Source organism: Saimiri boliviensis, chromosome 6 (assembly GCF_048565385.1).
Source record: "Saimiri boliviensis isolate mSaiBol1 chromosome 6, mSaiBol1.pri, whole genome shotgun sequence".
In the NCBI taxonomy this organism is placed as follows: domain Eukaryota; kingdom Metazoa; phylum Chordata; class Mammalia; order Primates; family Cebidae; genus Saimiri; species Saimiri boliviensis.
Window position 1 is genome coordinate 38,202,232 of NC_133454.1, and position 27,338 is coordinate 38,229,569.

General features: G+C 38.0%; 1 protein-coding gene, 1 long non-coding RNA gene and 1 other non-coding gene across 6 annotated transcripts; 2 read left to right on the plus strand and 1 right to left on the minus strand.

The window, feature by feature from the left end:
* Positions 1–1,585: 1,585 nt before the first annotated feature.
* On the plus strand, positions 1,586–1,689 carry LOC120364774 (U6 spliceosomal RNA). Its single transcript, XR_005579918.1, has one exon. It is a non-coding gene; the product is annotated as a U6 spliceosomal RNA (small nuclear RNA).
* A 1,720-nt stretch (positions 1,690–3,409) lies between these two features.
* On the minus strand, positions 3,410–5,867 carry LOC141584818 (uncharacterized). The gene is made up of 3 exons (XR_012518016.1): positions 5,674–5,867; positions 5,198–5,357; positions 3,410–3,673 (listed from the first exon to the last, which is right to left on the minus strand). It is a non-coding gene; the product is annotated as an uncharacterized LOC141584818 (long non-coding RNA).
* Positions 5,868–6,012: 145 nt separating this feature from the next.
* BIRC3 (baculoviral IAP repeat containing 3) lies at positions 6,013–27,014 on the plus strand. Of its 4 annotated transcripts, none has more exons than XM_039471281.2 (9): positions 6,013–6,111; positions 10,157–13,692; positions 13,795–13,894; positions 16,633–16,711; positions 17,832–17,880; positions 20,091–20,333; positions 25,812–26,066; positions 26,614–26,655; positions 26,763–27,014. In XM_039471281.2, exons 2-9 carry the CDS (start codon positions 12,840–12,842, stop codon positions 26,954–26,956), a joined length of 1,815 nt encoding a protein of 604 aa, XP_039327215.1. In that variant the 5' UTR covers positions 6,013–6,111; positions 10,157–12,839; the 3' UTR covers positions 26,957–27,014. The 4 variants fall into 4 exon arrangements, with proteins under 4 accessions (XP_039327215.1, XP_074256579.1, XP_039327214.1 ...); XM_074400478.1 differs by having other exon boundaries at positions 6,029–6,164; XM_039471280.2 differs by having other exon boundaries at positions 6,029–6,145.
* Positions 27,015–27,338: the final 324 nt, after the last annotated feature.

Consider the following 27,338-nt stretch of genomic DNA (forward strand, 5'->3'; position numbering starts at 1 on the left):
GAGCAAAGGCAGGAGAATCGCTTGAACCTGGGAGGCAGAGGTTGCAGTGAGCTGAGATCATGCCACTGCATGCCAGCCTGGGCAACAAGAACAAAACTCCGTCTCAAAAAAAAAAAAAAGAAACAAACAAAATATGGTATATTTGTACAGTGGAATACTACTATGCAATAAAAAGAACAAATTACTGATACACACTACAATATCAATGAAACTAAGAAATATGTTGAGTAAAGGAAGCTAGTATGAGTACACATCATAGGATTCCATTTGTATGAAGTTCAAGGACAGACAAATCAGATCTAGGGTGGTAAATCATAATAGTGATTGTGGGAGAGGGAGGGGTGGCTGGGGCATTATAGCTTGGTACGGACTGAAAAAGGTAATGAAAGAATTTTCTGAAGTAATGGAAGATGTTCTCGATCTTGATCTCGTTGATGGTTAACTGAGTGCATTTGTCAAAAATCATAAAGCTATAAACTTTTAAGATCTGTGTACTTTACACGTTATAAATTATATTTTATTAGAGTACGATCATATAAAATAGAATAAGCCACCACTTATGAGGGGTAAACCTCATCATATTGACTAAAAGTTAACATTAAAGAAGGTTTCTTTGTAAATTTGATCTTCTTTAGCACTTATTCAAGACTGGTCTAATTGTATTTTATTTGCAAGATATTATAAAGTTATCAACAGACCAGGAAATTCTCAGCATTTACAAGGACTCTCAGATTTACTTTGGAATCAGAACATTGTGTTCTCTGTTAGATTTCACTTTCACTTTCAGTTCTAGATTCCTAGGTTTCTTTATATATAAAAATCTAAAAACTTAACAGTGAAAAAGCATTAGGCTAGAACTAAAGTTGTTGCAACATTATGTGAAATTCCCTCCAGAGAAAAAAATATTTTTAATAATAATTCCCCCAAAGGAAAAATACCTCTAAGTTGATTATTAATAATAGGATATGAGAGCATACTGCTACCAGGAATTGTCAGAGTTCTGAGCCAGAAATGGAGTGAAAAACCCACTCACTCATCCCTTGCTCATACACTGACAGTAGAAGAAAATTGGAAAGCCAAGAGGACAAGTGTGGTGGCTCACATCTGTAATCCCAGCACTTTGGGAGGTCAAGGCAGACAGATCACTTGAGCCCAGAAGTTTAAGGCCAGCTGGGGCAATATAGCGAGACTCTGTCTCTATAAAAGATACCAAAATTAGCCAAGTGTGGTAGCCTGTGACTATAGTCCCAGCAACTCAGGAGACCGAGGTGGGAGGATCAATTGAGCCCAGTTGATTGAGGTTACAGTGAGCTGAGATCGTGCCACTGCATTTCAGCCTGCGTGACAGAGCAAGGATCTGTCTCAAAAAAATAAAAATAAAAATAAACCAAAAAAACAAAACCACAAACAAACCAACCTAGAAAACTGAAGATAGTAATGGCTATACAGTATGTCTCTGCTTTGTCACTTTCTTCAAAGGTTTCCTGGTATATTTCTGTCACGAAAAGAGTATGTGGAGCTTGGAATCCACTGGCTTGGAAGAAAATAAAAGAGAGTTTGGAAAGAAAATATATTTAGGCCGTGCATGCTTTGCCAGCACATATACTAAAATTGGAACCATACTGAGAAGATTAGCATGGTCCCTACTCAAGGATAACAGCTGGATGCTGAAAGGGAAAGAGGAGCTTTTGTTATAAAGTAGGTAGATATACAAAGGGTTAGAAAGAAAATGCAAGGTATGTTACACCATTAAAAATGTGGATGCACACTTAGAATAGAGAAAGCCCAAGTGGATAGTTTGCATAGATTGACTCTATTTTTGTTAGTCAGTAAACACAGGTTTACTGAGCATCTGCTATGAGCAGACACTCTACTAGTACTAGAATAACGCAGTGAACAAATACATACATATTTATCTAGGGAAATAATTTTTTTTAATTGTGCAAAATATTGCAAAGGAGACATGTTAATTTGCTTTCAACCTAGTAGGTCTGACCCTAGTTCTCAAAACCAGTTTGAGGAACATGGGACTCAGGCAGTTCAGGAATTTCTTAAGCCATGGTCTTTATTTATTTTTATTTTTTTGAGATGGAATCTTGCTCTGTTTCCCAAGCTGGAGTGCAGTAGCAAAATCTCAGCTCACTGCAACCTCCACATCCCGGATTCAAGTGATTCTCCTGCCTCAAACTCCAGAGTAGCTGGGATTACAGGCACCCAACACCACATCCAGCTAATTTTTGTATTTTTAATAGAGACAGGGTTTTGCCATGTTGGCCAGCCTGGTCTCAAATTCCTGACCTCAAGTGATCCTCCCGCTTCGGCCTTCCAGAGTGCTGGGATTATAGGTGTGAGCCACTGTGCCTGGCCAACCATGGTCTTTAAATTGGGGTAAGTGTGCCCCTGGGTGTTTACAAAGACTTACCAACAGGTAGGTGGGAGCTCAAATAGTTTGAAGGAATTAATAGCCTGACTCTCAACTTCCATGTGTAGTTTCTCCTAAAACTGATCTGCTTGAAAACAAGAGCTGTCAAAGTTGCCAGGCTTGTTCTGTCTTCTTACCTCCCTTCTTATGATGGTTCTCTGTCCTCCCTTAAAAGACAGGCTCTCACCTCTCACCTATCATGAATTTTAAAATGTTGTGTTTCTCTGGGTGTTGAAACCTCCTGGATGATTTGGAATAATCAATCAGCATTAGTGTTGAGAAAATGAATGACTCTAATATCTGAGTATAAGGTTGCTAGGTAAAATACAGGACACCAAATTGAATCTAAAGTTCAGATAACTAATGAATATTTTATATAGGTAGATACCAAATATTGTATATTCTTATACAAGAATACGTTCTTATACTAGAAATGTATTCATTGTTTGTGTTAAATAGAAATTTAACTAGATGTTCTCTGTTTTAATTTGCTAACCCTGCCGATCTTATCTGGGTATCAAAAGCTCAATGGTTTCTAAATCACCGATTTCAGCAAAATGGAATTGTCTACTGATAATTACAAATTTTGATTCAAGATCACTAAATGACTTTTGGAATATAAAACATATTTTAAAAATTGTGAAAAAATTGCCATCATAATATTTCTTCTGGGCCTCTCTACTTATCTACTTATTTCTGTGAAATAGGATTTACACCATTTATAATCTGTTGAAATGAAAAAAAGGAACAGAATCTGTGCTGAACCCTAACATACTATAGCCATAAGTAATATTCATGAATGTACACTTGAAAAACTTGCTTAAAATATAAGCTGCAACCCCCTTAAAACTGTATTTGTAATAAAATTATTAACATTTATAGTATTTTTATATTGTTTTGACCAATTATATTTTAAAAGTAATAAAAACAGTATCAATGATAATGTAATCAAAGAGGAATTCTTTTTTTTTTTTTTAAGATGGAGTCTCACTCTGTCACCCAGGCTTGAGTGCAGTGGGACAATCTTGACTCACTGCAACCTCTGCCTCCCAGGTTCAAATGATTCTTGTGCCTCAGCCTCCGAAGTAGCTGGGACTACAGGCATGTACCACCACATCTGGCTCATTTTTGTATTTTTAGGAGAGATGGGATTTCACCATGTTGACCAGGCTGGTCTCAAACTCCTGACTTCAGATGATCCACCTGCCTTGGCCTCCAAAGTGCTGGTATTACAGGTGTGAGCTGCTGCACCTGGCCAAAGAGGAATTTTTTTTTAACACTTAGAGAAAAAAAATATATTTCAATTTATAATATGTATTTGTTTCAGATATGTGACAGAGAGATCATAAAAGATTCCTAGTATAAACATGTATTAACATTCTGTAGGGGAATTGTGTTTTAAAAGTAATAAATGTTCAATGACAAAAGGCAATGATAAAATATTTTCAGTTATTAAAGATGGCCTGACATTAATTACTTCATGAATGGTCATGTATTTCAAATGACTATGGTATTAGGATCCATCAAATACATTCAAAAGAGTGCTCTATCGATTTTTTTCCCCAAAATATCTATGTTTACATTTTGTAGATTCTTGACATGTACAAAAGCTTTTTTTTTTTTAATTGTACTTTAAGTTCTGGGGTACATGTGCAGATCTTGCAGGATTGTTGCATAGGTACACACATGCCATGATGGTTTGCTGTTTCCATCCCTCTGTCAATATCAGGCATTTCTCCCAGCGTTATCCCTCCCCAGTCTCCCTGCCTCCTTCTCTCTCCCAGCCCCCCACCCCCCAACATACTCCAGTGCGTGATGTTCCCCTCCCTGTGCCCATGTGTTCTCATTGTTCAACACCCGCCTATGAGTGAGAACATGTGGTGTTTGGTTTTCTGTTCTTGTGTCAGTTTGCTGAGAATGATGGTTTCCAGATTCATCCATGTCCCTACAAAGGACACAAACTCATCGTTTTTTATGGCTGCATAGTATTCATGGTGTATATGTGCCACATTTTCCTTGTCCAGTCTATCATTGAAGGGCATCTGGGTTGGTTCCAGGTCTTTGCTATTGTAAATAGTGCCACAATGAACATACATGTGCAGGTGTCTTTATAATAGAACGATTTATAATACTTTGGATATATACCCAGTAATGGAATTACTGGGTCAAATGGAATTTCTATTTCTAGATGCTTGAGGAATCGCCATGCTGTCTTCCACAATGGTAAACTAATTTACACTTCTACCAACAGTGTAAAAGTGTTCCTATTTCTCCACATCCTCTCCAGCATCTGTTGTCTCCCGTTTTTTTTAATGATCGCCATTCTAACTGGCTTGAGATGGTATCTCAGTGTGGTTTTAATTTGCATTTCTTTAATGACCAGTGATGATGAGCATTTTTTAATATGTTTGTTGGCGTCTTTATGTCTTCTTTTGAAAAGTTTCTGTTCATGTCCTTTGCCCACTTTTGAATGAGTTTTTTTTTTGTTGTTGTTGTAAATCTGCAAAAGCTTTATGTTTTAATGTTAAGTTTAAAATGGGCAAGGGAATACAGAGCTTTTCAAAATTCTGAAACAATTCCAACTGGAACTTCAGCTGCTATGGACAGCCAAGTCCACCTAAAGCAGGAGATGCCTTGCTCAGTCCAAGTGTGTGCAGAATGCACTGGATGCCGTTTCCATGGCATAATGAATTCCCAGACAATCCCAAATAATCTCTGCCTCCGGTTGGTAATGGTCTTTGATCTACTGGAAGACAGAAAATCAGATGAACTCACCCAATCCATCTGTTACCCTGGTAGGGACCGCTCTCAGATGAAGTTGCTTAAATTTACTACTTTGAGAACACTGAGGAAAATATGGCAGTGCAGTGTGACTCAAAGATTTCAGGTTTTCCTGAGAATGGCGCTGCGACTCAGAAACCTGACCTGCGAGAGACTAAAAGGAGGGATTTTAAAAAATAGCCAACTCCACCCTTATTAAAAACAAAACAAAACAACAAAAAAACCCTCACCAAAACAAAACAAAGTATTTCACTACAGATAATTAACAAAGCAATTTCAATCTTTAGTAAAAAATAAACTGCAATAACTGCTTGATTTTTTTTCACATACCCTTGCATTTGCTTTCAACTGTTACTTTCTTGATCAGAACAAAAAGTAAAAATAAATAGAAGGATTTCACAAAGTTTCGATTTTTTTTTTAATGCTGGACTTTTGCAGCTATAGTAGATTGAAAAACCTAACCTTTTTACCTGTAAAGTGTATGGCGCATGGAGGGTGGGAACCAGGGGACATTGACCTTTTCCAGGCAGGCTGAGCAAAGATCGTCCTCTCTATATGGGTTATCAAGATTTCCTCTGACCCAAGAGCAATGAAGCAAATGTCTTTCAGTAAATGCCGCGCAGATAGGCCACGGTAAAGAGTCATGCTTTTGGGTCATGGAAATCCCCGAGTGGATTTGCCAGACCACTGAGTAAGAGGAAGTGTGTGTGTGGTTATTACCGCTGGAGTTCCCCTAATTTCTAAAAGAAAAGCCCATGCAAACCGCTGGGAGGGGTGCGGAACGCCTAGTGCGGCTAGGGGTGGGGATTCGATGACGCATTTAAAAGGCAGCGTGAGACTCGTGCCCTTCCGCACGGAGCAGGCCGGGCGACAGGTGTCACTTGAAAAGACTGGGCTCATCCTTGCTGGTGCGTGCGTCGTCGGCCTCTGGGCAGCAGGCGGGTGAGGAAAGAAGGCGAATGTGAGTGTGTGTGTGTGTGTGTGTGTGTGTGTGTGTGTGTGTACGCGCGCGCGTACCCTTGCGCCTCCCCAGGGGTAAGAGGTGGGTCGGCGGCTGGTCCAGGGGTGCTCAGGGCTAGAGACCAGGGCGCTGCACAGACTGAGAATCAGTGGGTGGGGGCGCAGTAATCAAACACGGCTCTGAAGCCCAAAGTAGGCTCTAGATAGGTTCCAGGTGCTCAATTTCTGTTTTACGTTTGGAGTGAGCCAGTGGCATTGTGAAGCTGTGACATTCTGATTTGGTTGCCAAGAGTTATCACTGGTTCTTTGCAGGTGCCGAATACATTTCGGGACAGAGCCTAACGCAGAGCTCTGGCACAGGAAGGACTCAGTAAAATGTTTAATGAACAAATGGAGGCATGTTTCCAAGCGGTGCTAGGAAGACAGCAGTTTTTGGTTGTCTTCCTGGGGATCGGCATGGAAACCCAGCAGTGCTCTTGCTCTGGTCAATACATTGTCGAAGGCATTTACCTGATGCTAACATAAAATAATACTAAATACTGACTTTGTTTGCTATTATTTATTACTAACATTAAGTACTGCTACCTATATGCTAGGTTTCTCTCTGAAGACTTTACATGCATTTTTCACATTTAATGATCATGATCTTAAGAAGCAGGTACCATAATTATTTCCATTTGACGATGAGGCAACTGAGACTCTTGGACATTTACTTGCCAAGGTCACACTTCTGGATACTGGACTGCTTGGTATTGGGCACCCCAGATGTTAGATTCCAAACCCTGATATTAATCGATCACTGAACAGACTCTGTGGTCCTTAATGTAAAATTGGTAGATGTGCTGTGGTTACTCAGGGTTCAGTCACATTTGCTAACATTTACTTCTTCAATGGGAACTCTTAGTGTCTACCCTACATGCCAAGCTCTGCAGATGCTGTGAGTGGGAGGGCAGGTACAGAGATGAGACATATTAATAGTTGCCATTCTAAAAGAGCTTACTGTCGCGGGGGAGGCAGAAAGAAAAGGCACACTTGCCCTCCAGTGTCAAAGAAACAGATGTGCTGTGTGCCCAGCAGGGTATGGATGCCCAACAACCCTGGGATGGGGGAGGTTGCCCGCTTGGTAGGTTAAATGAAAGAGTCAGGAGAGGAGAGGCTGGGGACTGAGCCAATCTGAGAAGGAACCCCTAGAAATGAAAGAGGAATTGCAAGAGCTTGGTGCCAGAGAAACCCAGGGAATGGGACATTTCTAAGAGGAAGTGTGCCCCAGTGTCAGATGCAAAAATTTCCATTGGTTTTGGCAAAGAAGCCATTAGTGTTATCAGTACTGAGAGCAGTTTTGCGTGATGCTGATTTAACGAGTAAATGGCAGAGGGAAAACGGAAACATTAATGGTACACACATGTTCAATTTGCTTGGTTGTGACAGGAAGGTGCAATACAGGGTAGTTGGTAGAATAGAAAGGGATTGAAAGAGGATTTTAAACACTGCTTTTATTTGAAAGTTTCGATAGATTTAAGCATAAGTGTTAAACGTGGAAGGAAAAGGGCCAGTCAAGAGTGAGATGAAAGAGTTGAAGAAATGAGGGGGATGGGATTAAGAAGAAGATTTCTGAGGCAGTAGGAGAGGGTAGGATCCCATAAGGGGGCAAATCTTTGAGGCAGCAAGTAGGTTGTGAGCAAAAAAGGCTTGGATATGAGAATGTGAAAGGGTTCCTACTCAATAATGTCTCTTTTCTTTGAGAAATAGAAGGCAAAGCAATCGACTGAAAATGAAGTGGAGTGTAGTGGAGAAATCTGAGGAAGGTGTTAAAGGTTTAAAAGAGATGCATAGGGCAGTGGGCTGGGGAGCTGAGCGGGGCTAAAAGGAATTGCTAAGGGATGGTGAAGGAGTCTGAAGTGATGCTGGTCCCAGTCTGCAGGGTTGCATCTCGGTGTTGGAAATGTTTAGGATGAGTGATCTAGGGCTGACATTGGCATATTTTTGTATTGTTATTGTATAGTTGTTGCCTAAATTTCCACAAATATATGCCTTGCTGGAGTGCAGTGGCATGATCTCGGCTTACTGCAACCTTTACCTCCCAGGTTCAAGTGATTCTCCTGCCTCAGCTTCCTGAGTAGCTGGGACTACAAGTGTGTGCCACCACGCCCAGCTAATTTTTTTGTATATTTAGTTGAGATAGGATTTCACCATGTTGACAAAGCTGGTCTTGAGCTCCTGATCGCAAGTGATCTGCATGCCTTGACCTCCCAAAGTGCTGGGATTACAGGTGTCAGCCACTGTACCTGATCTAAATCTTCTTTAGGATAAGATTTGTGTAAGGGATTTGCAAACTCAAATGTAGGTGATGTAAATGAGAAAACCTCTGAGTGTCTCTCTCTTTTTCTTTTTCTTTTCTTTTCTTTTTTTTGAGACAGGGTCTTGCTCTGTCACCCAGGCTGGAATGCAGTGATGCAGTCTTATACTCACTGCAACCTGTCTCATGGGCTCAAGCAAACCTCCTGCCTCAGCCTCCCAAGTAGCTGGGACCACAGGCATGCACCACCATGTCTAGCTAGTTTTTGAGTTTTTCTGTAGAGATGGAGTTTTGCCAAGTCACTCATTTTGAGCAATCAAGCAATCCATCTACCTCGGCCTCCCAAAGTGCTGGGATTACAGGTGTGTGCCATGGCATGAGGCCTTGTGGGTGTCTCTTTTAATAAACTTTCATTTATTTTAAATGAAAGCATGCTCTGTTTACATATTTGACATGAAGGAATAGTCTTCCTTTCCACAAAGACACATGGTTCTCCTATTTTTCTCAAAAGGTATGTCCTTCTTCCTCTACTTTTCATTTTTGTTACTTTTGATAGACATGTGTGTTACACTGATTTCACTTTCCTCATAATTCTGCTGTAAGAAAAGCAATAGTGCAGTTCAATGACAAATAGCAACAGTCTTATTGCTAGACTGTTATTGTTAGCAGAGACTACCAGAACAGTCTCAGTATCAGGGAGTCAAAGATAACACGTTCTCTCTCTAAAGGGCACAGCTGCTGCTCAGCTCTAGCTGATTGCTGCCCTGCAGAACTATAGGCCCAGCATTGCTAGATATTTTGATTTTTCAAGAGAAGCTTGGAATCTAGAATGTGATGGGAAGTCTCTTACATTTAAAAATGTTGGCAAATAATGGTAAGATTTTAAAATACTGTGGTCCAAGAAAAAATGTATTTGGAAACTGTATTAAATTCAAATAAGGCATACAGATTAATCCACAGCGTGGTACAGTGTGAATTTTCTCGTTTCTTTAATAGCACTATGATTATGTAAGATGTTGGCTTTGGAGAAGCTAAGTGCAGAGTATGCAGAAACTGGATTATTTTTGTAAGTTTTCTCCATGTATAAATTTCAAAATAAAAACTTAAAAAACTAGTGAAGTACTATAATGCAATTTTATGTAAGCCAAACATGATATGTCTACCACTTTGAGACGTCTGGTTTTTGTTTTTGTTTTTTGTTTTTTTGAGATGGAGTCTTGCTGTGTCACCCAGGCTGGATGGAATGCAGTGGCGCAATCTCAGGTCACTGCAACCTCTGCCTCCTGGTCTCAAGTGGTTCTCCTGCCTCAGCCTTCTGAGTAGCTGGGAATACAGGTGCACGCCACCGCACCCAGCTAATATTTGTATTTTTAGTAGTGATGGGGTTTCACCATGTTGGCCAGGTTGGTCTTGAACTCCTGACTCCTGAACTCCTCAAGTGATCCATCTGCCTTGGCCTCCCAAAGTGCTGGGATTATAGGCCTGAGCCACTGCACCAGACAGAGACCTCTGTTTTTTCGTTTTGTTTTTAATCTCTTTTTGGCCTCTACAGTGCCTAGCAAAGAACCTGATACATGGTAGACAATTGTAATTACTATTGCTCTACTTTGGAGAAAATGATTTTTTTAAAAGATCATTGTGCTCCATCTATGAATTGTCTGACTTTTAAAACTGTCTTTTTGTTTGTTTTTGAACAGGTTTACAAAGAAGGAAGACTGCTTCTTCTAGATTTTTCTCTTCCAGTTTCTTCTATAAATTAAAACATCTTAAGATGGAGACCTAAAATCCTTAAAGGGACTTAGTCTAATCTCGGGAGGTAGTTTTGTGCATGGGTAAACAAATTAAGTAGTTATCTGGTGTTTTACTATCCGAAGATTGCTAATTTTATAAAGATGATCTAGTTATATAAGGTATAACTATAATGAGTTTGATTCTGAATTTGATATGTAGAAGTAAAGGAGAAGTGATTCTAGCTAGGGCATATGGTTAAAGCGTCTTTTTTTTTTTTTTTTTTTTTTAAGAGTTGGCCAGGCAATCTCCTACTGGCGTATTCTCCCATTTTGTAGAATAGAAACAGTACCTGTGATTGGGAAACATTTTAAAATGAGTTATTTAGAACAAAGAACTAATACTCAACCTACTGCAAAATTAAAGAAACATGCAGGTAAAAGCTTTGACACATTACAATACATCTACAGTGACAAAGAAAAATCAAGAAAAAAGCTTTTCAATAGGTGCAACAAATTTAGAGGAAGTAAGATAAATGTGATGATGGATGAAGAAATTATCTAGTCATCTACAAGGCCACTGATATTTTAAAAATCCAAAAGTTTGTTTAAATGGGCTGTCACGGAGAATGATGAGGGTGAGAATGATGGTTGAAGGTTACATTTTCTGAAATGAAGGAGCTTACTCACAAAGAAAAGTTATGTAAAGACAGTGATGAATACAAAGAAGATTTTTATGACAATGTGTAAAGTTTTCAATCAGGGAAAGGAATGTTGAAGTTAGGTACAATTACTTACCTTTGAGGGAAATAATCATTGGTAATGAGATGTGATGTCTCTCCTGCCACCTGGAAACAAAGTATCGAAGTCTGCAGTAGAAAACTCAGTATCTGTGAGATCCAGGAAACCATGTTTGCAAATCGCTGGTAAAAAAGTAAATAAAGAAAAAGCTACAATGACTTGCTTATTGGTCATTGCTAATATTATTGACTCGAACCTGTTTACTAATGGCTAGTAAGTCATAATTGAGAAATTCTGAATTTTGACAAGGTCTCTGCTGTTGAAATGGTAAATTTATTATTTTTTTTTGGTCATGATAAATTCTGGTTCAAGGTATGCTATCCATGAAATAATTTCTAACCAAAACCATATTTATGCAATTTGATTATCCATCTTAGCCTATACATAGCACTTTGTAATTTTTGACTATTTTAAAAAATAAAACCACTATCAGAGTATATTTAATGTTGGCTTCAGAAACAATTAGAAAAACAAAAGTTCAAAAATGTTTTCAGTAGGTGATAAGTTGAATAACCTCAATGTTAGTTTTTTGAGGGGGACAAACATTTTTTAAAAATCTTTGAAAGATCTATTATTTTATAGTCATATCTAAATTGTCTTAAGAAATTTTTTAATCAAGGGAATGTAATATATATCATGATTCTGTTTCTCCAATATAGCAATGAAGTTCAGTTTTGTTATTGGTAGTTTGTGACAGAGTCTCTTTTTGTAGTACCCGGTGTCTACCATAATTACAGAGGATATTTCTGTTTTGTAGCCAAGTATACTATTAGAATTTTAAAAAAAAACACTGAGTTGCTTCAACAGCATGAGGCTGAGTCCAAAAGACCAAATGAACAAATACGTTAATCTCTGATGATTTATTTTAAATAGAATATTTAATTGTATAAGATCTAACAGTATCACTATGCTTAAGCAATCATATTCCTGATGATTTATGAGAAATAACTGTTTTTTAATAAATATTGAAACCATGTTTTAAGATGCGTTAATCAGTCCTGTTATCTGTTAAGCTCTTGATTTGAAGAGAAATTTTAGATTGTTTTGTTCTCTTTATTAGAATGATTGTACAAAGAAAAAATGACTAATTGGAGAAAAACTTTGGAATATACCATATTTCATTGAATTTAAAATGTCTTCAACTGTAAATCATACCATTATTTTATGTACCTCTAAGAAATAAAAGTGCTGCTAATTAAAATATATGCCATTAATTATAAAATACTTCTTCATAACAGAAGTTTTAAAATAGCCATCTTAGAATCAGTGAAATATGGTAATGTATTCTTTTCCTCCTTTGAGGTAGGTCTGATGCTTTTTATTCTTGGCTACCAAATTTCATAATTTCCAAAAATAAAAATAAACATAATCTGAATATTTTTGCTGTGAAACACTTGAGAGCATGGCTTTCTGCCATGAAAAGAAGCCAGCTTCATGAATCACACATTTCATCTTCAGGTGGATTGAATGCCACTGAAACATCCTAGTAGCCTGAAGAAGTTGACCTACTTGTGGAGATGCTTGACATTAAATGGGATCCTGATGTCCTAACGCACTTTACTCTTCTTTGAAGGGTTTTAATTTTCAACACAGTTTACTCTGTGGCATCACGTTTACATCATATGTATAAAGATTATACAAAGGTGCAATTGTGTATTTCTTCCTTAAAATGTATCAGAATAGGATTTAGAATCTTTCCATGTTGAAATTCTAAATGCATAGAAATAAAAAGAAAGAAAAATTTCTCATTTTATCTTTTCAGCCTGGTATTAAAACTGATAAAAGCAAAGCCATGCACAAAACTACCTCCCCAGAGAAAGGCTAGTCCCTTTTCTTCCCCATTCATTTCATTATGAACATAGTAGAAAATAGCATATTCTTATCACATTTGATGAAAAGTGCCAACATGTTTGAATTGAAATACGACTTCTCATGTGAACTGTATCGAATGTCTACGTTTTCCACTTTTCCCACTGGGGTTCCCGTCTCGGAAAGGAGTCTCGCTCGTGCTGGTTTCTATTACACTGGTGTGAATGACAAGGTCAAATGCTTCTGTTGTGGCCTCATGCTGGATAACTGGAAAAGAGGAGACAGTCCTATTGAAAAGCATAAAAAGTTGTATCCTAGCTGCAGATTTGTTCAGAGTCTAAATTCAGTTAACAACTTGGAAGCTACCTCTCAGCCTACTTTTCCTTCTTCAGGAACAAATTCCACACGCTCGTTACTTCCGGGTACAGAAAACAGTGCATATATCATTGGCTCTTATTCAAGCTTTCCATCAAATCTTCTAAACTCCAGAGCAAATCAAGATTTTTCTGCCTTGATGGGAAGTTCTTACCACTGTGCAATGAATAATGAAAAAGCCAGACTACTTACTTTTCAGACGTGGCCATTGACTTTTCTGTCGCCAGCAGATCTGGCAAAAGCAGGCTTTTACTACGTAGGACCTGGAGACAGAGTGGCTTGCTTTGCCTGTGGTGGAAAACTGAGCAATTGGGAACCAAAGGATGATGCTATGTCAGAACACTTGAGACATTTTCCCAAATGCCCATTTATAGGAAAACAGCTTCAAGACACTTCAAGAATCACAGTTTCTAATCTGAGCATGCAGACACATGCAGCCCGCTTTAAAACATTCTTTAACTGGCCCTCCAGTGTTCTAGTTAATCCTGAGCAGCTTGCAAGTGCGGGTTTTTATTATGTAGGTAAGAAACTTAATCTGCTAATTTAAAAGGGTACATTTTATTTTATACATTTTAGTGGGCAAATTATGTGTATTCATAAGTTCTGATCCAAATTAATTTTAGGTAACAGTGATGATGTCAAATGTTTTTGCTGTGATGGTGGACTCAGGTGTTGGGAATCTGGAGATGATCCATGGGTGGAACATGCTAAGTGGTTTCCAAGGTAATTGTTTTGAAATTCTCTCTGAAAATTTTTGTGATTATCATGAGATTGCTTATATGTGTTTACCTTAAATCAGCTGTTACTCTGTTTTAAATATGTATTTGTGAGTAAGTTTAGAATGGATTACTTAGAAAAATACTTACTTAAAAAGTTTTGATGGACTTAAGACAATGAAGAAATAGTTTTGGGGATTTTTGTTTAATTTTTAAAGAAATACATGTATTTAAGTAATACATGCTCATTATAAAAACAAAGTCACATGTAGAAAAGCACAGAAAAAGAAAATTAGTATGTCCAGAAATCTTACCACCTAAGGATGAGCATGGTTATCATTTTAGTGAATATCTCTGCAGACATCTCTTTATGCACATATACATATAGAAATAAATGTACATGATTTTACATAAATTAAATATTATATTTAGTTTTGAAGCTTTTTCAGTCAACATATGTCTTGGACATATTTCCATTCATTCAGTATTCAATAATATTTATTGGTCACCTATTGCCAGGCATTGGTTCTGTTTGCATAAAATTAGTTGAGCAAAACAAAGACCCCTGATCTCCTAAATTTGTATTATAGCCGGAGAGGACGGACAATTAATAAAAACTTGAATAAGTTACAGAGCATGTTGGAAAATAAGTACAGTCAATAAAAAGAACAAAGAGGAATTTAGGAAAGCTGGGCAGGTTACAATATTAAATTGGGTGGTCAGGGTAAGTATAGACTCATCTCATCTGTTTTAATCACCACACAGCATCTTAATGTGATATGTTACCCTTTTGATTGTTTAGCTGGCCCTCTAGTGTTCTAGTTAATCCTGAACAGCTTGCAAGTGTGGGTTTTTATTATGTTGGTAAGAAACTTCATGTACTAACTAAAATGTCAGCTTCAAAAAGACATTCTTTTATATTCTCCTTTTTCATCTAAATCATGTGGCCTACAATTACATTTTTGTGTGGTCAAAACTTTTGCTATTATTCAACCCATTTCCCTTTTGCCCTGAGAACACTGCACTGGGCACCAAGCTGCACTGTACTTTTCCAAATGGGAAATGGGTTAATATTGATAAATAAACTTGGCGTCTTAACTTATTTTGATTATTTTTGTTGTCTTGAGTTGGAGTCTGGCTTTCTCCCCCAGGTTGAAATGCGGAGATGGGATCTCAGCTCACTTCAACCTCTGCCTCCCGGGTTCAAGCAATTCTCTTGCCTCAGCCTTGCCAGTAGATGGCACTACAGGCACATGCTACCATGCCCGGCTAATTTTTGTAGTTTTAGTGGAGATGGGGTTTCCCCATGTTGTTGTCCAGGCTGCTCGCAAACTCCTGACCTCAGGTGATCCAACCGCCTCGGCCTCCCAAAGTCCTTCAATTATAGGCGTGAGCCACCACACCTGGCCAACATCAGTGTGTTTTTAAGAATCTCAGGAGCCGGGCGCGGTGGCTCACGCCTGTAATCCCAGTACTTTGGGAGGCTGAGGTGGGTGGATCACAAGGTCAAGAGATCGAGACCATCCTGGTCAACATGGTGAAACCCCATCTCTACTAAAAATACAAAAAATTAGCTGGGCGTGGTAGTGTGTGCCTGTAATCCCAGCTACTCAGGAGGCTGAGGCAGGAGAATTGCTTGAACCCAGGAGGTGGAGGTTGCGGTGAGCCGAGATTGCGCCATTGCACACTCCAGCCTGGGTAACAAGAGCAAAACTCCGTCTCAAAAAAAAAAAAAAAAAAGAATCTCAGAAGAGTTGAAGAGAGTAGCTGAGACGGCTTCACTTGACCTCAGTAGACTGAGAGGCTCTGACTCTTGTCTGCTTGAACCTTGGCAGATTACTTGGCAGAATAGCCTTCCTCTTGCTTGCATCAACCTGTCTTTCACTGTAATATCTCTGACCATTCCCTATATGCTAAATGAATAGTAAACTGATTATATGTATGTTTATACTCATTTGAAATATTTACCAGTCTACAAATGGCTGAATTAGTCTTGTGCAAATTAAGATAACCATTTAGTGCTTTTCAAAATTAGCTGAGGTGGCCGGGTGCGGTGGCTTCCGCCTGTAATCCCAGCACTTTGGGAGACTGAGGCAGGAGGATCACTTGAGGTCAGGAATTCAAGACCAGCCTGGCCATCATGGTGAAATCCCATCTCCACTAAAAATACAAAAACTAGCTGGGTGTGGTGGCGGGCGCCTGCAATCCCAGTTACTCGGGAGGCCGAGGCACGAGAATTGCTTGAACCTGAGAGACGGAGGTTACAGTGAACCAAGATCATGTCACTGTACTCCAACCTGGGTGATAGAGCGAGACTCTGTCTAAAAGAAAAAAAGAAAATTTTTAGTGGAAGTATAACATGTCTTGGTAAATACAAAAAAATGTTAATTTTGTAAAACATTCAAACTGTATGAAAAATGTTAACCGTCGGGAGAAGCATCTTAAAAAACAATTTAAAATTCACGCAAAAAAAATCTAAATCCTGTCATAGGATACTTATGGGTTAGTTTTACAAAAATAATGTTTTTTGAAAGCAATACAATAGAATCAGTTCCCACTGGGCTAGGCTTTATTTATTCTTCTAACATTAAGTTTAGAGTAAATGATCTTAAATGATTCTGTGATTTGGGGGAAACAACCATATTTGAAATGGAATAAACACCTAGAGATGAGAAATTTGTGTTATTACATTTTCTTTTCACTTTTATAAATAACTCCCCAAACTTTATTTTCTTTACATTTTAGGTGTGAGTACTTGATAAGAATTAAAGGACAGGAGTTCATCCAGCAAGTTCAAGCCAGTTGCCCTAATCTACTTGAAGAGGTAGGTACAGAAAGTTCTTTTTTAAAATATTGGTTGCCATCAGATAAATTACTTTCTGATAATTACAGAGAGTGCAATTTTAATGAAAATGTAAGTGTTGTTTTAGAAATACATTTTATTTTTCTTACCAAATATGACATGATCTTAGAAAGTATTATTCTTTGGAGAAAAATATATCCATAAATGGTTGTCTCCTGATAATGATACTTGTAATGTTTCTCTGTAAGCATTTTTTTCAATCAAGTTGCAAAAAATTAAATTATTTGAGAAAAAAATGACTGGGATAGTAGCTTTTAATAGTTTTACTATATACATTTTCCTTCAAAAGATCTGAGAAAGAGCGTGGTGGCTCATGCCTGTAATCCCAGCACTTTGGGAGGCTGAGGCTGGTGGATCAGGAGGTCAGGAGTTTGAGACCAGCCTGACCGATATGGTGAAACCTTGTCTCTACTAAAAATACAAAAATTAGCTGGGCGTGGTGGCACACGCCTGTAATCCCAGCTACTCAGGAGGCTGAGGCAGGAGAATTGCCTGAACCTGGGAGACGGAGGTTGCGGTGAGCCAAGATTGTGCCAGTGCACTCCAGCCTGGGTGACAGAGTGAGACTTTGTCTCAAAAAAAAAAAAAAAAAAAAAAAAAAAAATCTTAGAAAGAGAATTTTATTCCTTTTTCTAATCTTCTTGGAAAAGCAAATAACTTACATAATAGTTTGATGGTCAAACCCATCTTAGCCATGAGCAAAACTGATACAGCATCCAACTTATCCCAAAGGGTGACCCAGGGAAGGTAAAAACCTGTGGATGAAAGGAAAATTAATTGTCTCATAGATTACTGAAAAGGTATAGTCTTTTTCCTGCCTTAATGAAAATAGATTGTATTTATTAATATATACACACACACAGAAACTCTATTAGCTTATGGCCTAGGGAATAACTATCAAATATAAATGAAATATTGTTTTTAGTTAAAAAATTATTTTGCCAGTAAGAAAGTAGTTTTCAATAAATTGAGTAAAAGATGTCTGTTGAGTCATTTTTATTGCAATGGGTAAGATAAGATTTATATTTTAATTTATATATGTATATATATATATATATATTATTTTTTTTTTCTCCTGCAGTTGCTATCCACGTCAGACACCCCAGAAGATGAAAATGCAGAGTCATCAAGTAAGTGCAGTAGACAATAATGAATGCATTTAAACAGAGTTATTTTGTACTGTTAAGATTGAAAGTTGGCTGGCCATGGTGGCTCACATTTATAATCCCAGCACTTTGGGAGGCCTAGGTGGGTGGATCACGAGGTCAGGAGTTTGAAACCAGCCTGGCCAAGATGGTGAAACCCTGTCTCTTCTAAATACACAAAAATTAGCTGGGTGTGGTGGCAGGCACCTGTAATCCCAGCTACTTGGGAGGCTGAGGCAAGAAAATCGCTTGAACCCGGAAGGCAGAGGTTAGAGTAAGCTGAGAACAAGCCATTGCACTCTAGCCAAGGCGACAGTGACACTCCGTCTCAAAAAAAAAAAAAAAAAAAAGATGATTGAAAGTTGATAATCATAATGTACCTTCATATTGATTTATAATTTACAATGAATGCATTTTCAAATATACTGTCTTGGTATTTCCCAAACTTCAGTGCCTATCAGAGTTGCCTGGAGGACTTTAAAAAATAAGACAGATTTCCAGTTTCTACTTTAGACCTACTGAATTAAATCTGAGTGTTTAAGGGTGGGACTCAGACATGTATATTTTAACAGACTACATACATCCAACCTAACCTTTGTTCTTGGGCCAGCGTGGGAACAGATGTATTATGACATTAGATAGCTCACATATTTTTCCTGTGAAAGAGGAAGGATAGAACATGTTAGTCTCCTTCTTCAACAGGTACCCTGAATGACTTGTTCATCATCTTAAACCTAAAGGTGATAGAGCTAATATTTGTACAAGCTCTTTTATTCCATTATCTCATGTTCAGTTCAATTCAGTAAATATTTATTGCGTATCTCCTATTCTGAGGTAAGAATAGAGAACAGGATAAACATAACTCCTGGTGACATGTATCTACAGGATACAGACAAATACACAGACAGGAGAAAGGGATATGGCAGTGAAAGTAAAGTATGTTATGAGAGTGCATGTGGGGCAATTAACCCAGACTTTGGAGGGCCAGAAAAGGATATCCAGAGGATGTATTTGTCTTAGCAGAGAATCCAAGGGAAGAGTAGGAGTTAACCAAGTGACAAATGGAAGAAGAGTATTCCAGGCAGAGACAACAGCATATGAAGGACCAAAGTGACAAAGAATAGAGACCTTTGAAGAACTGAACAAAATTCTGTATAACCCGAAGTAGGAGCTGCTAACAGATAAATGAGTGAAGCAGGCCAGCTGTACGAGTGGTTAGCACTACTGGCAGAATTTGACACCAGAGCCATCAGTTTGTGACTTCTGGGCTAGAGTGCAGGATGCAAATGACTCAGTGGTGAGGGATGAAGCTGAAGAGGTAAACAGAGTTGAGATTGTATGAGACTTTGTAAGCCAATTTTATTTATTTATTTATTTATTTATTTGAGACGGAGTTTCACTCTTGTTACCCAGGCTGGAGTGCAATGGCACGATCTCGGCTCACCGCAACCTCCGCCTCCTGGGTTCAGGCAATTCTCCTGCCTCAGCCTCCTGAGTAGCTGGGATTACAGGCACGTGCCACCATGCCCAGCTAATTTTTTGTATTTTTAGTAGAGACGGGGTTTCACCATGTTGACCAGGATGGTCTCGATCTCTTGACCTCATGATCCACCCGCCTCGGCCTCCCAAAGTGCTGGGATTACAGGCTTGAGCCACCGCACCCGACCGCCAATTATATTTTTGATTTTATCCTAAGATAAAATGGAATTGTTGATAGAATTTAAGAAGTGTGACACAACCAGCTTTGTGTTTTTAAAAAGTCAATCTGATTGTACTGTTGAGAATGAACTGCAAGGAAGCAATATTGTATGATAATAACCTCTGAAAATATGTGAAATATTCTTGATTTAGAAAGCTCATTTGTTCATTCAACATAGGGAAAAAGAATCTGAATTCTGGTGGGAGGTAATCCCTGCCACCTCTGTTTCCTTCATCTGGTCACATATGTATATCCAGTTATGACAGGTAATATGTATTTTGCATCTAAGTACAATATTCCATGTTATTATTTTGATGACTGAACATATATATCATTTTAAATTTAACAGTGTTCATACAAAATGATGCCTACACATTTTGTTGGTTTTATGTTTTTAATATTGTAAAAACTTTCAATTTTGATTTCAATGCAAATTTCAATTTTTAAGAAATATACAGGTTATCCTAATATTTGTTAAATTATTTGTTCCATATAGTTATGCGTTTTGAACCTGGAGAAGATCATGCAGAAGATGCAATCATGATGAATACTCCTGTGGTTAAAGCTGCCCTGGAAATGGGCTTTAGTAGAAGCCTGGTAAAACAGACAGTTCAGAGGAAAATCTTAGCAACTGGAGAGAATTATAGACTCGTCAGTGATCTTGTCTTAGACCTACTCAATGCAGAAGATGAAATAAGGGAAGAAGAGAAAGAAAGAGCAACTGAGGAAAGAGAATCAAGTATGTAGATTTATTAATACAGTCTCTATTTTCATAAGGATTTGATACTACTCTATATATTATGGAAAGTATACTCATCTAGTATATATACTGAAAATATACTCTATCCAGTCAGATTTTTTTCATGTTTAGTATTCTGAATTCAAACACTGAAAAATTTCTTTATATTCAAATATATTTGAGTTGCTCATACATTGAAAATGTATGATGTGCAAAAGTATTTTTTTCTGTTTTCCATATTTTTTTTCTCTGGATAGTTGGCTTTGTGTGCAATTATGCATTCATGGCACTTTTTTTTTTTCTTAAGACCTTGAAAATGGAATTCTTGCTGCATCTTGGCACATTTTCAATCCTAGGCTAGTTGTTCACTTCACTTTGGAGTAAATCAGGGTGGGATCAGGTATAATTATTAGATTTTTTCTGAGACAGTCTCACTCTGTCACCTAGACTGGAGTGTAGTGGCATGATCTTGACTCACTGCAACTTCTGCCTCCTGCTTTCAAGCAATTCTCCTGCCTCAGTCTCCCGAATAGCTGGGACTACAGGCTCACGCCACCACGCCCAGCTAATTTTTGTATTTTCAGAAGAGACAGGGTTTCACCATGTTGGCCAGGCTGGTCTCAAACTTGTGACCTCAAGTGATCCACCCGCTTTGGCCTCCCAAAGTGCTGGGATTACAGGCCTGCCACTGTGCCTGGGCAGAAAATTAATTTTAACATTAAAGCATGTCTTAGCCTGTGATCATATATTAATGTACAAATTATTATTAAGTCCCCTACCTGCCCACACAAGAACTGAGTTCTTCAGAGCATCTGTTGGTTGTTTAGGCAAGTCATAGGATACTGTTTTAAAATCTATTAGGGCAAGTTGCTCATGTTCTTCCGCACTAACCTTATCCACTGCTATATTCTCTACTTTATTGCCCTTCACAAAAACTCTTCTGGGCATGTCCATTCTCAGCTGACTGCTTTGACTGTGATCATCACCCTGTACTAGAGGAAAAGAAATGCTGCTCTCTCCTTTCCCAAGCATGGGACCTATAAGTCCCTTCAACACAGCTGAAAGCAGGCTCCAACTTTCAACAAGCTCTTACTGGAGACTTAGGGATAACAGAAAGGAATTATATAACAAATGTTGATTTACAGCTGCAACTAGATATGGCCTCTCTTAGTGCCCCTGTGCTCATCCTCAAATCTTTCTACCTAGCTTCTGGTTCATCTTGTTGTAGCTTTGGCAAGTTTACACAAATCACTAGGAATGTCCCAATCATGTTTTCCTTTATCAAAACTCAGGTCCCCAAATATTCATAAAGCTCAGAAGGAGAACAAAGATTTCCCCTTATCCTTGTCCAACTATTTGGGATCTGTTTCTTCACAGGATGATTGACAGTCAGATTGTCCACTTCATTTAGGGATAAATCCAACCCTGCCCATGAAGATGGATTTGTTTTCTGACCCAACCCAGACAAATCTATCAGATCGTAGTGATAGAGCATCATACATTCACCAAAGTGTGAATTACTCAGTCTGCTAAACTACTAGTGTAGCAGCAAAGCAGCAACACAGTCACAGTTAACCTTTGCCTGGCCCCATCAAGTTCTCTTTTCTCTGTAAAGATTAGGTAAGTATGTCCTTCCTGTAGTCGTCTTAGTGGTAGCCATTGGTCATCAGCCAACAATTGCTCCAAGAAGAAAACACTTACCTCCACAACTGCTGAGAGACCCCATAAAAATCTAAAACTATCCACTTATAAAAAATTTGTATTTCTTTCAAAGACAAGCAGGAAAGTCTCCAAAAAACTTCAAGTCAACAATATATAATAATTTACATTGTCGAAAAGAGCCCTTAGTATTTCTGCCTCAGCATTATATATATCTCTACTGCCTAGTATTGTGCCTGCATATAGTCTGTGTTCAAGAAACATTTTCTGAGTAAGTGAATGAAAACACATTTAAAGTAATTAGTGATTACTTTACAGTTTCCCAGGAACAGTAGGGATGTAAATAAAGAGGCAATTTAATGGGCCGGGTGCAGTGGCTCACACCTATAATCCCAGCACTTTGGGAGGTGGAGGGGGGCAGATCACCTGAGGTCGGGAGTTCGAGACTAGCCTGACTAATATGGAGAAATCCTGTTTCTACTAAAAATACAAAATTAGCTGGATGTGGTGGTGCATGACTGTAATCCCAGCTACTCAGGAGGCTGAGGGAGGAGAATTGCTTGAACCTGGGGGGTGGAGGTTATGGTGAGCCAAGGTTGCGCCACTGCACTACAGCCTAGGAAACGACTGAAATGCTGTCTCAACAAAATAAAAATAAAAAATAAATAAAATTTAAAAAAATTTAAAAGGCAATTTAAGATATGTTTTCCAGAATAAAATAATAATATGGCTGGGTGTGGTGGCTCACACCTGTAATCCCAGCACTTTGGGAGGCTGAGGCAGGCAGATCACTTAAGTCCAAGAGTTTGAGACCAGCCTTGGCAACATAGTGAAACCCTGTCTTTATATATAAAACACACACACACACACACACACACACACACTCACTCACACACACACACACACACACATTAGCTGGGTGAGGCTGCAATGAGCTGTGATCATGTCACTGCACTCCAACCTGGTGGCAGAATGAGACTGTGGCTCAAAAAAAAAAAAAAAAAAAAAAAAAAGGAAAGAAAATAAAAATAAAAATAATATGCTTCAAAGGTATATTCAAGTCTTCTGAACTTACAAACCAGAATATAGTCTACAACTTTGAAATGAGACTTTTTCCCAGTTACTAGCAATCAATTTTAGAAATCTTAAGAATTTCAGAGAATGTATTATATTAGGTTAGATGTAATTAAAAAAAAAATCTTAGGTTGAAAAACTAGTATACTTCAACACCAAGTTTAAATTATATTTTTATTTTCTAATATATCACTACTTTGCTAATATAGATGATTTATCAAAATATATTAAGTTCTAATTCTTCTACCCCTCTCACTATCACTTTTCTATTCCTACTCTTTAAATTGTAGAACTAAGGCTTGGTTGTTCATTTGTTCAACAGATACTTGTGCCAGGTCTATTCTAGCTGCTGACCTTTTTCTCATTTATTCTCAGAGCTTCAGTTATTTTCAAAATGTGCCTTTAGCCTTATCTTTTTGACTAAGCACCATTTAAATTATTTATTTTGTTGTTGTTGATTTTTTTTTTGTATTTTTTTTTTTTTTTGAGACGGAGTTTCGCTCTTGTTACCCAGGCTGGAGTGCAATGGCGCGATCTCGGCTCACCGCAACCTCCGCCTCCTGGGTTCAGGCAATTCTCCTGCCTCAGCCTCCTGAGTAGCTGGGATTACAGGCACATGCCACCATGCCCAGCTAATTTTTTGTATTTTTAGTAGAGACGGGGTTTCACCATGTTGACCAGGATGGTCTCGAACTCTCGACCTCGTGATCCACCCGCCTCGGCCTCCCAAAGTGCTGGGATTACAGGCTTGAGCCACCGCGCCCGGCCTGTTGTTGATTTTTTATGTTTTCTTTTTTCCATTTTTAATTCTTAAACTTTTTTTTTTTTTTTTGAGACGGAGTCTCACTCTGTCACCCAGGCTGGAGTGCAGTGGTTCAAGTGCTCCTGGCCTCAAGTGATCCTCCGCCTTGGCCTCCAAAAGTGCTGAGATTACAGGTGTGAGCAACTATGTCCAGCCTATAACATTTCTTTAAAATTCCATTTTAAGTTGAAATTTTAATTATTTTCCCCAGTTAGACATATTGCCTTTACTTTAATATTTTACAGTAAGCAGGGAAAAGCAGTAACAACATTTTGAATAATAAACCCTATTTTTCAGTAACTACCTTCTTGTCCTACAAGATCATCTTATTCTCCTTCAAGATCTAGATTTTTTTTATTCACTGGTAAAACAGTTTATATTTTAAAACTGCAATTTTATTATCTCTTTGGAATATAACTTATGAATCTAAGTTTATTAATTGTCATATAGCTTACCATAATTCATAAAGCTATTTCTATAAAATAACTAATGACAGAGGCTGAACTATCTGAAGAATTGTTTTGGTAGAGAAGATTATTAGGTTTTAGATACACTAACTTTAATCAAGTAATAGGACGCATAAAAAGAACCATTTAAGGCTGGTGCGGTGGCTCACGCCTGTAATCCCAGCACTTTGGGAGGTTGCGGCAGGCAGATCACAAGGTCAGGAGGTTGAGACCAGCCTGGCCAACATAGTGAAACCCCATCTCTACTAAAAATACAAAAAATTAGCTGGGTGTAGTGGCAGGTGCCTGTAATCCCAGTTACTTGGGAGGCTGAGACACAAGAATAGCTTGAACCCTGGAGACAGAGGTTGCAGTGAGCTGAGATCGTGCCACTGCACTCCAGCCTGGGTGACAGAGCAAGACGCTGTTTTAAAAATAAATAAATAAATAAATAAATAAATAAATAAATAAATAATAAAAGAAATTTTGTGGAAGAATGATACTTTAAGAAAAAATTATTTAATGTTCTTTATTTTCTCTTTCCTTAATTTGACTAGATCAAATTGAAATGTCAATTTTAATGGGTTCTAAGTTTCATTTGGTTAAAGGCTTAGCAGTACTACAAAATGATTGAAAGTACAGTACATGACACCAGACTACCCCAGTTTGATTTTTGCTAGTTGTGTGTAGTTTGGCAACTTATTTGCCTCACTGTGGCTTCATTTTCTCATCTGTTAAATGAGGCTATTAGGACCTATCTCAACGAGCTGTTGTGAAGATGAAATAAATCAATAAATCAATACATGTAAAGTTCTTTTTTTTTTTTCTTTTTGAGACAGAGTCTCACTCTGTCGCCAAGCTCCAGGCTGGAGTGCAGTGGCACAATCTCAGCTCACTGCAACCTCCGCCTCCCAGGTTCAGGCAATTCTCCTGCCTCAGCCTCCTGAGTAGCTGGGACTATAGGCGTGCAACCACCACGCCCAGCTAATTTTTGTATTTTTAGTAGAGACGGGGTTTCACCATGTTGGCCAGGATGGTCTCGATCTCTTGACCTTGTGATCCACCCGCCTCGGCCTCCCAAAGTGCTGGGATTACAGGCTTGAGCCACCGCACCCGGCACATGTAAAGTTCTTAACACAGTGCTCACTAAATGTTAGTCTTTACAATAATTAGCATTATTATAATTATATATTTTTGAGACAGGGTATTGCTATGTTGCCTAGTCTGGTCTCTAACTCCAGGGCTTGAGTGATCCTCCTACCTCAGGCTCCTCCTACCTCAGGTGTTACAGGCATGTGCCACTGAACCCTGCATTATAATTATAATAACATTTATTATTAAGCACAGGAGATGAGACACACCTAAACCTAGCAATTAACATCAATGCCTTACTGATTATGAATTAACGATAGTTTTTATTTTGTTGTGTATATAGGACTGGAAGGAAGTTTGTGAGCAGAGTTTGAACATGTTTATGCTTGTTTTTGTTTTTCAAAGATGATTTATTATTAATCCGGAAGAATAGAATGGCACTTTTTCAACATTTGACTTGTGTGATTCCAATCCTGGATAGTCTACTAACTGCCAGAATTATTAATCAGCAAGAACATGATGTTATTAAACGGAAGTCACAGACATCTTTACAAGCAAGAGAACTGATTGATACTATTTTAGTAAAAGGAAATTTTGCAGCCACTGTTTTCAGAAACTCTCTGCAAGAAGCTGACACTGTGTTATATGAGCATTTATTTGGTGAGTGGTAGAAAACTATTTTTAAAAATTTTCTAAGTCAAAAATATGCTCTTATTAATAATTTATGATTATTGAAAATTATTCAGGCTGAATGTGGTCACTCATGCCTGTAATCCTAACATCTTGGGAGACTAAGGCAGGTGGATAGCTTGAGCCCAGGAGTTTGAGAACAGACTGGACAACATGACGAGACCCCGTCACTACAAAAATTTTTTTTAAAAATTAGCTGGGATGGTGTATGCATGGTAATTTCAGCTACTCAGGAGAATAAGGTGGGAGGATGGTTTGAGCCTGAGAGATAGAGGCTATCATGAGCTGTGATATGCTACTGCACTTCAGCCTGGGGACAGAGCTGAGACCCTGTTTCGAAAAAAAAAAAAAAATTCAATCTAATTTATAGATATTAATTGCATAAAAAATTAAAGATTTTTGTTGTCTTGACATGAGTATTTGGCCCAAGTCTAAACTGCTCTTTTTAAAAATATATTCTGTAGCTCAATATTAACCTTATTTGTCAATAGTAATGCTTTTTCTTTTCCTCCCTTAGTGCAACAGGATATAAAGTATATTCCCACAGGAGATATTTCAGGTATTAGTATTAATATTTTAAAGCTATAGAAAACATTGTTTGTATTTTCTTGGTTTTTCATTGAAGAAGTAAATTGCCTTTTATTAAAATGTTTTTCCCCTTTCTAGATCTATCAGTGGAAGAACAACTGCGGAGACTACAAGAAGAAAGAACATGTAAAGTGTGTATGGACAAAGAAGTGTCCATAGTGTTTATTCCTTGTGGTCATCTAGTAGTATGCAAAGATTGTGCTCCTTCATTAAGAAAGTGTCCTATTTGCAGGAGTATAATCAAGGGTACAGTTCGTACATTTCTTTCATGAAGAACCAAAACTTTGTCTAAACTTTAGAATTAATTTATTAAATGTATTCTAACTTTAACTTTTATTCTGATTTGGTTTCCTTAAAATTTTTATTTACAACTCAAAAATATTGTTTTGTGTAACATATTTATATAACTATATGTACGTATCTAAACCATATGAACATACATATTTTAGAAACCAAGAGAATGAGAGACTTTTGTTCTTATAAACAAAAAAGAGAGAGCACTACAAACACAACATTCAATCAACATTTCATCAGTATCGAAATTGTAAGTCAAGTAAATTTTAAGATATTTGAGTTTACCTTTCAGAATTTTAAATATTTTGGCATCGTATTAATACCAGGAACACAAAGCCAGGTGTGGTGGTGTGTGCCTGT

Coding starts and splice junctions, on each gene's coding strand:
- BIRC3 (XM_039471281.2), top strand. CDS start 12,840: ATGAACATAGTAGAAAATAGCATATTCTTATCACATTTGATGAAAAGT. Junction 13,693..13,794: donor TGCGGGTTTTTATTATGTAG/GTAAGAAACTTA, acceptor AATTAATTTTAG/GTAACAGTGATGATGTCAAA. Junction 16,712..17,831: donor GCCCTAATCTACTTGAAGAG/GTAGGTACAGAA, acceptor TTTCTCCTGCAG/TTGCTATCCACGTCAGACAC.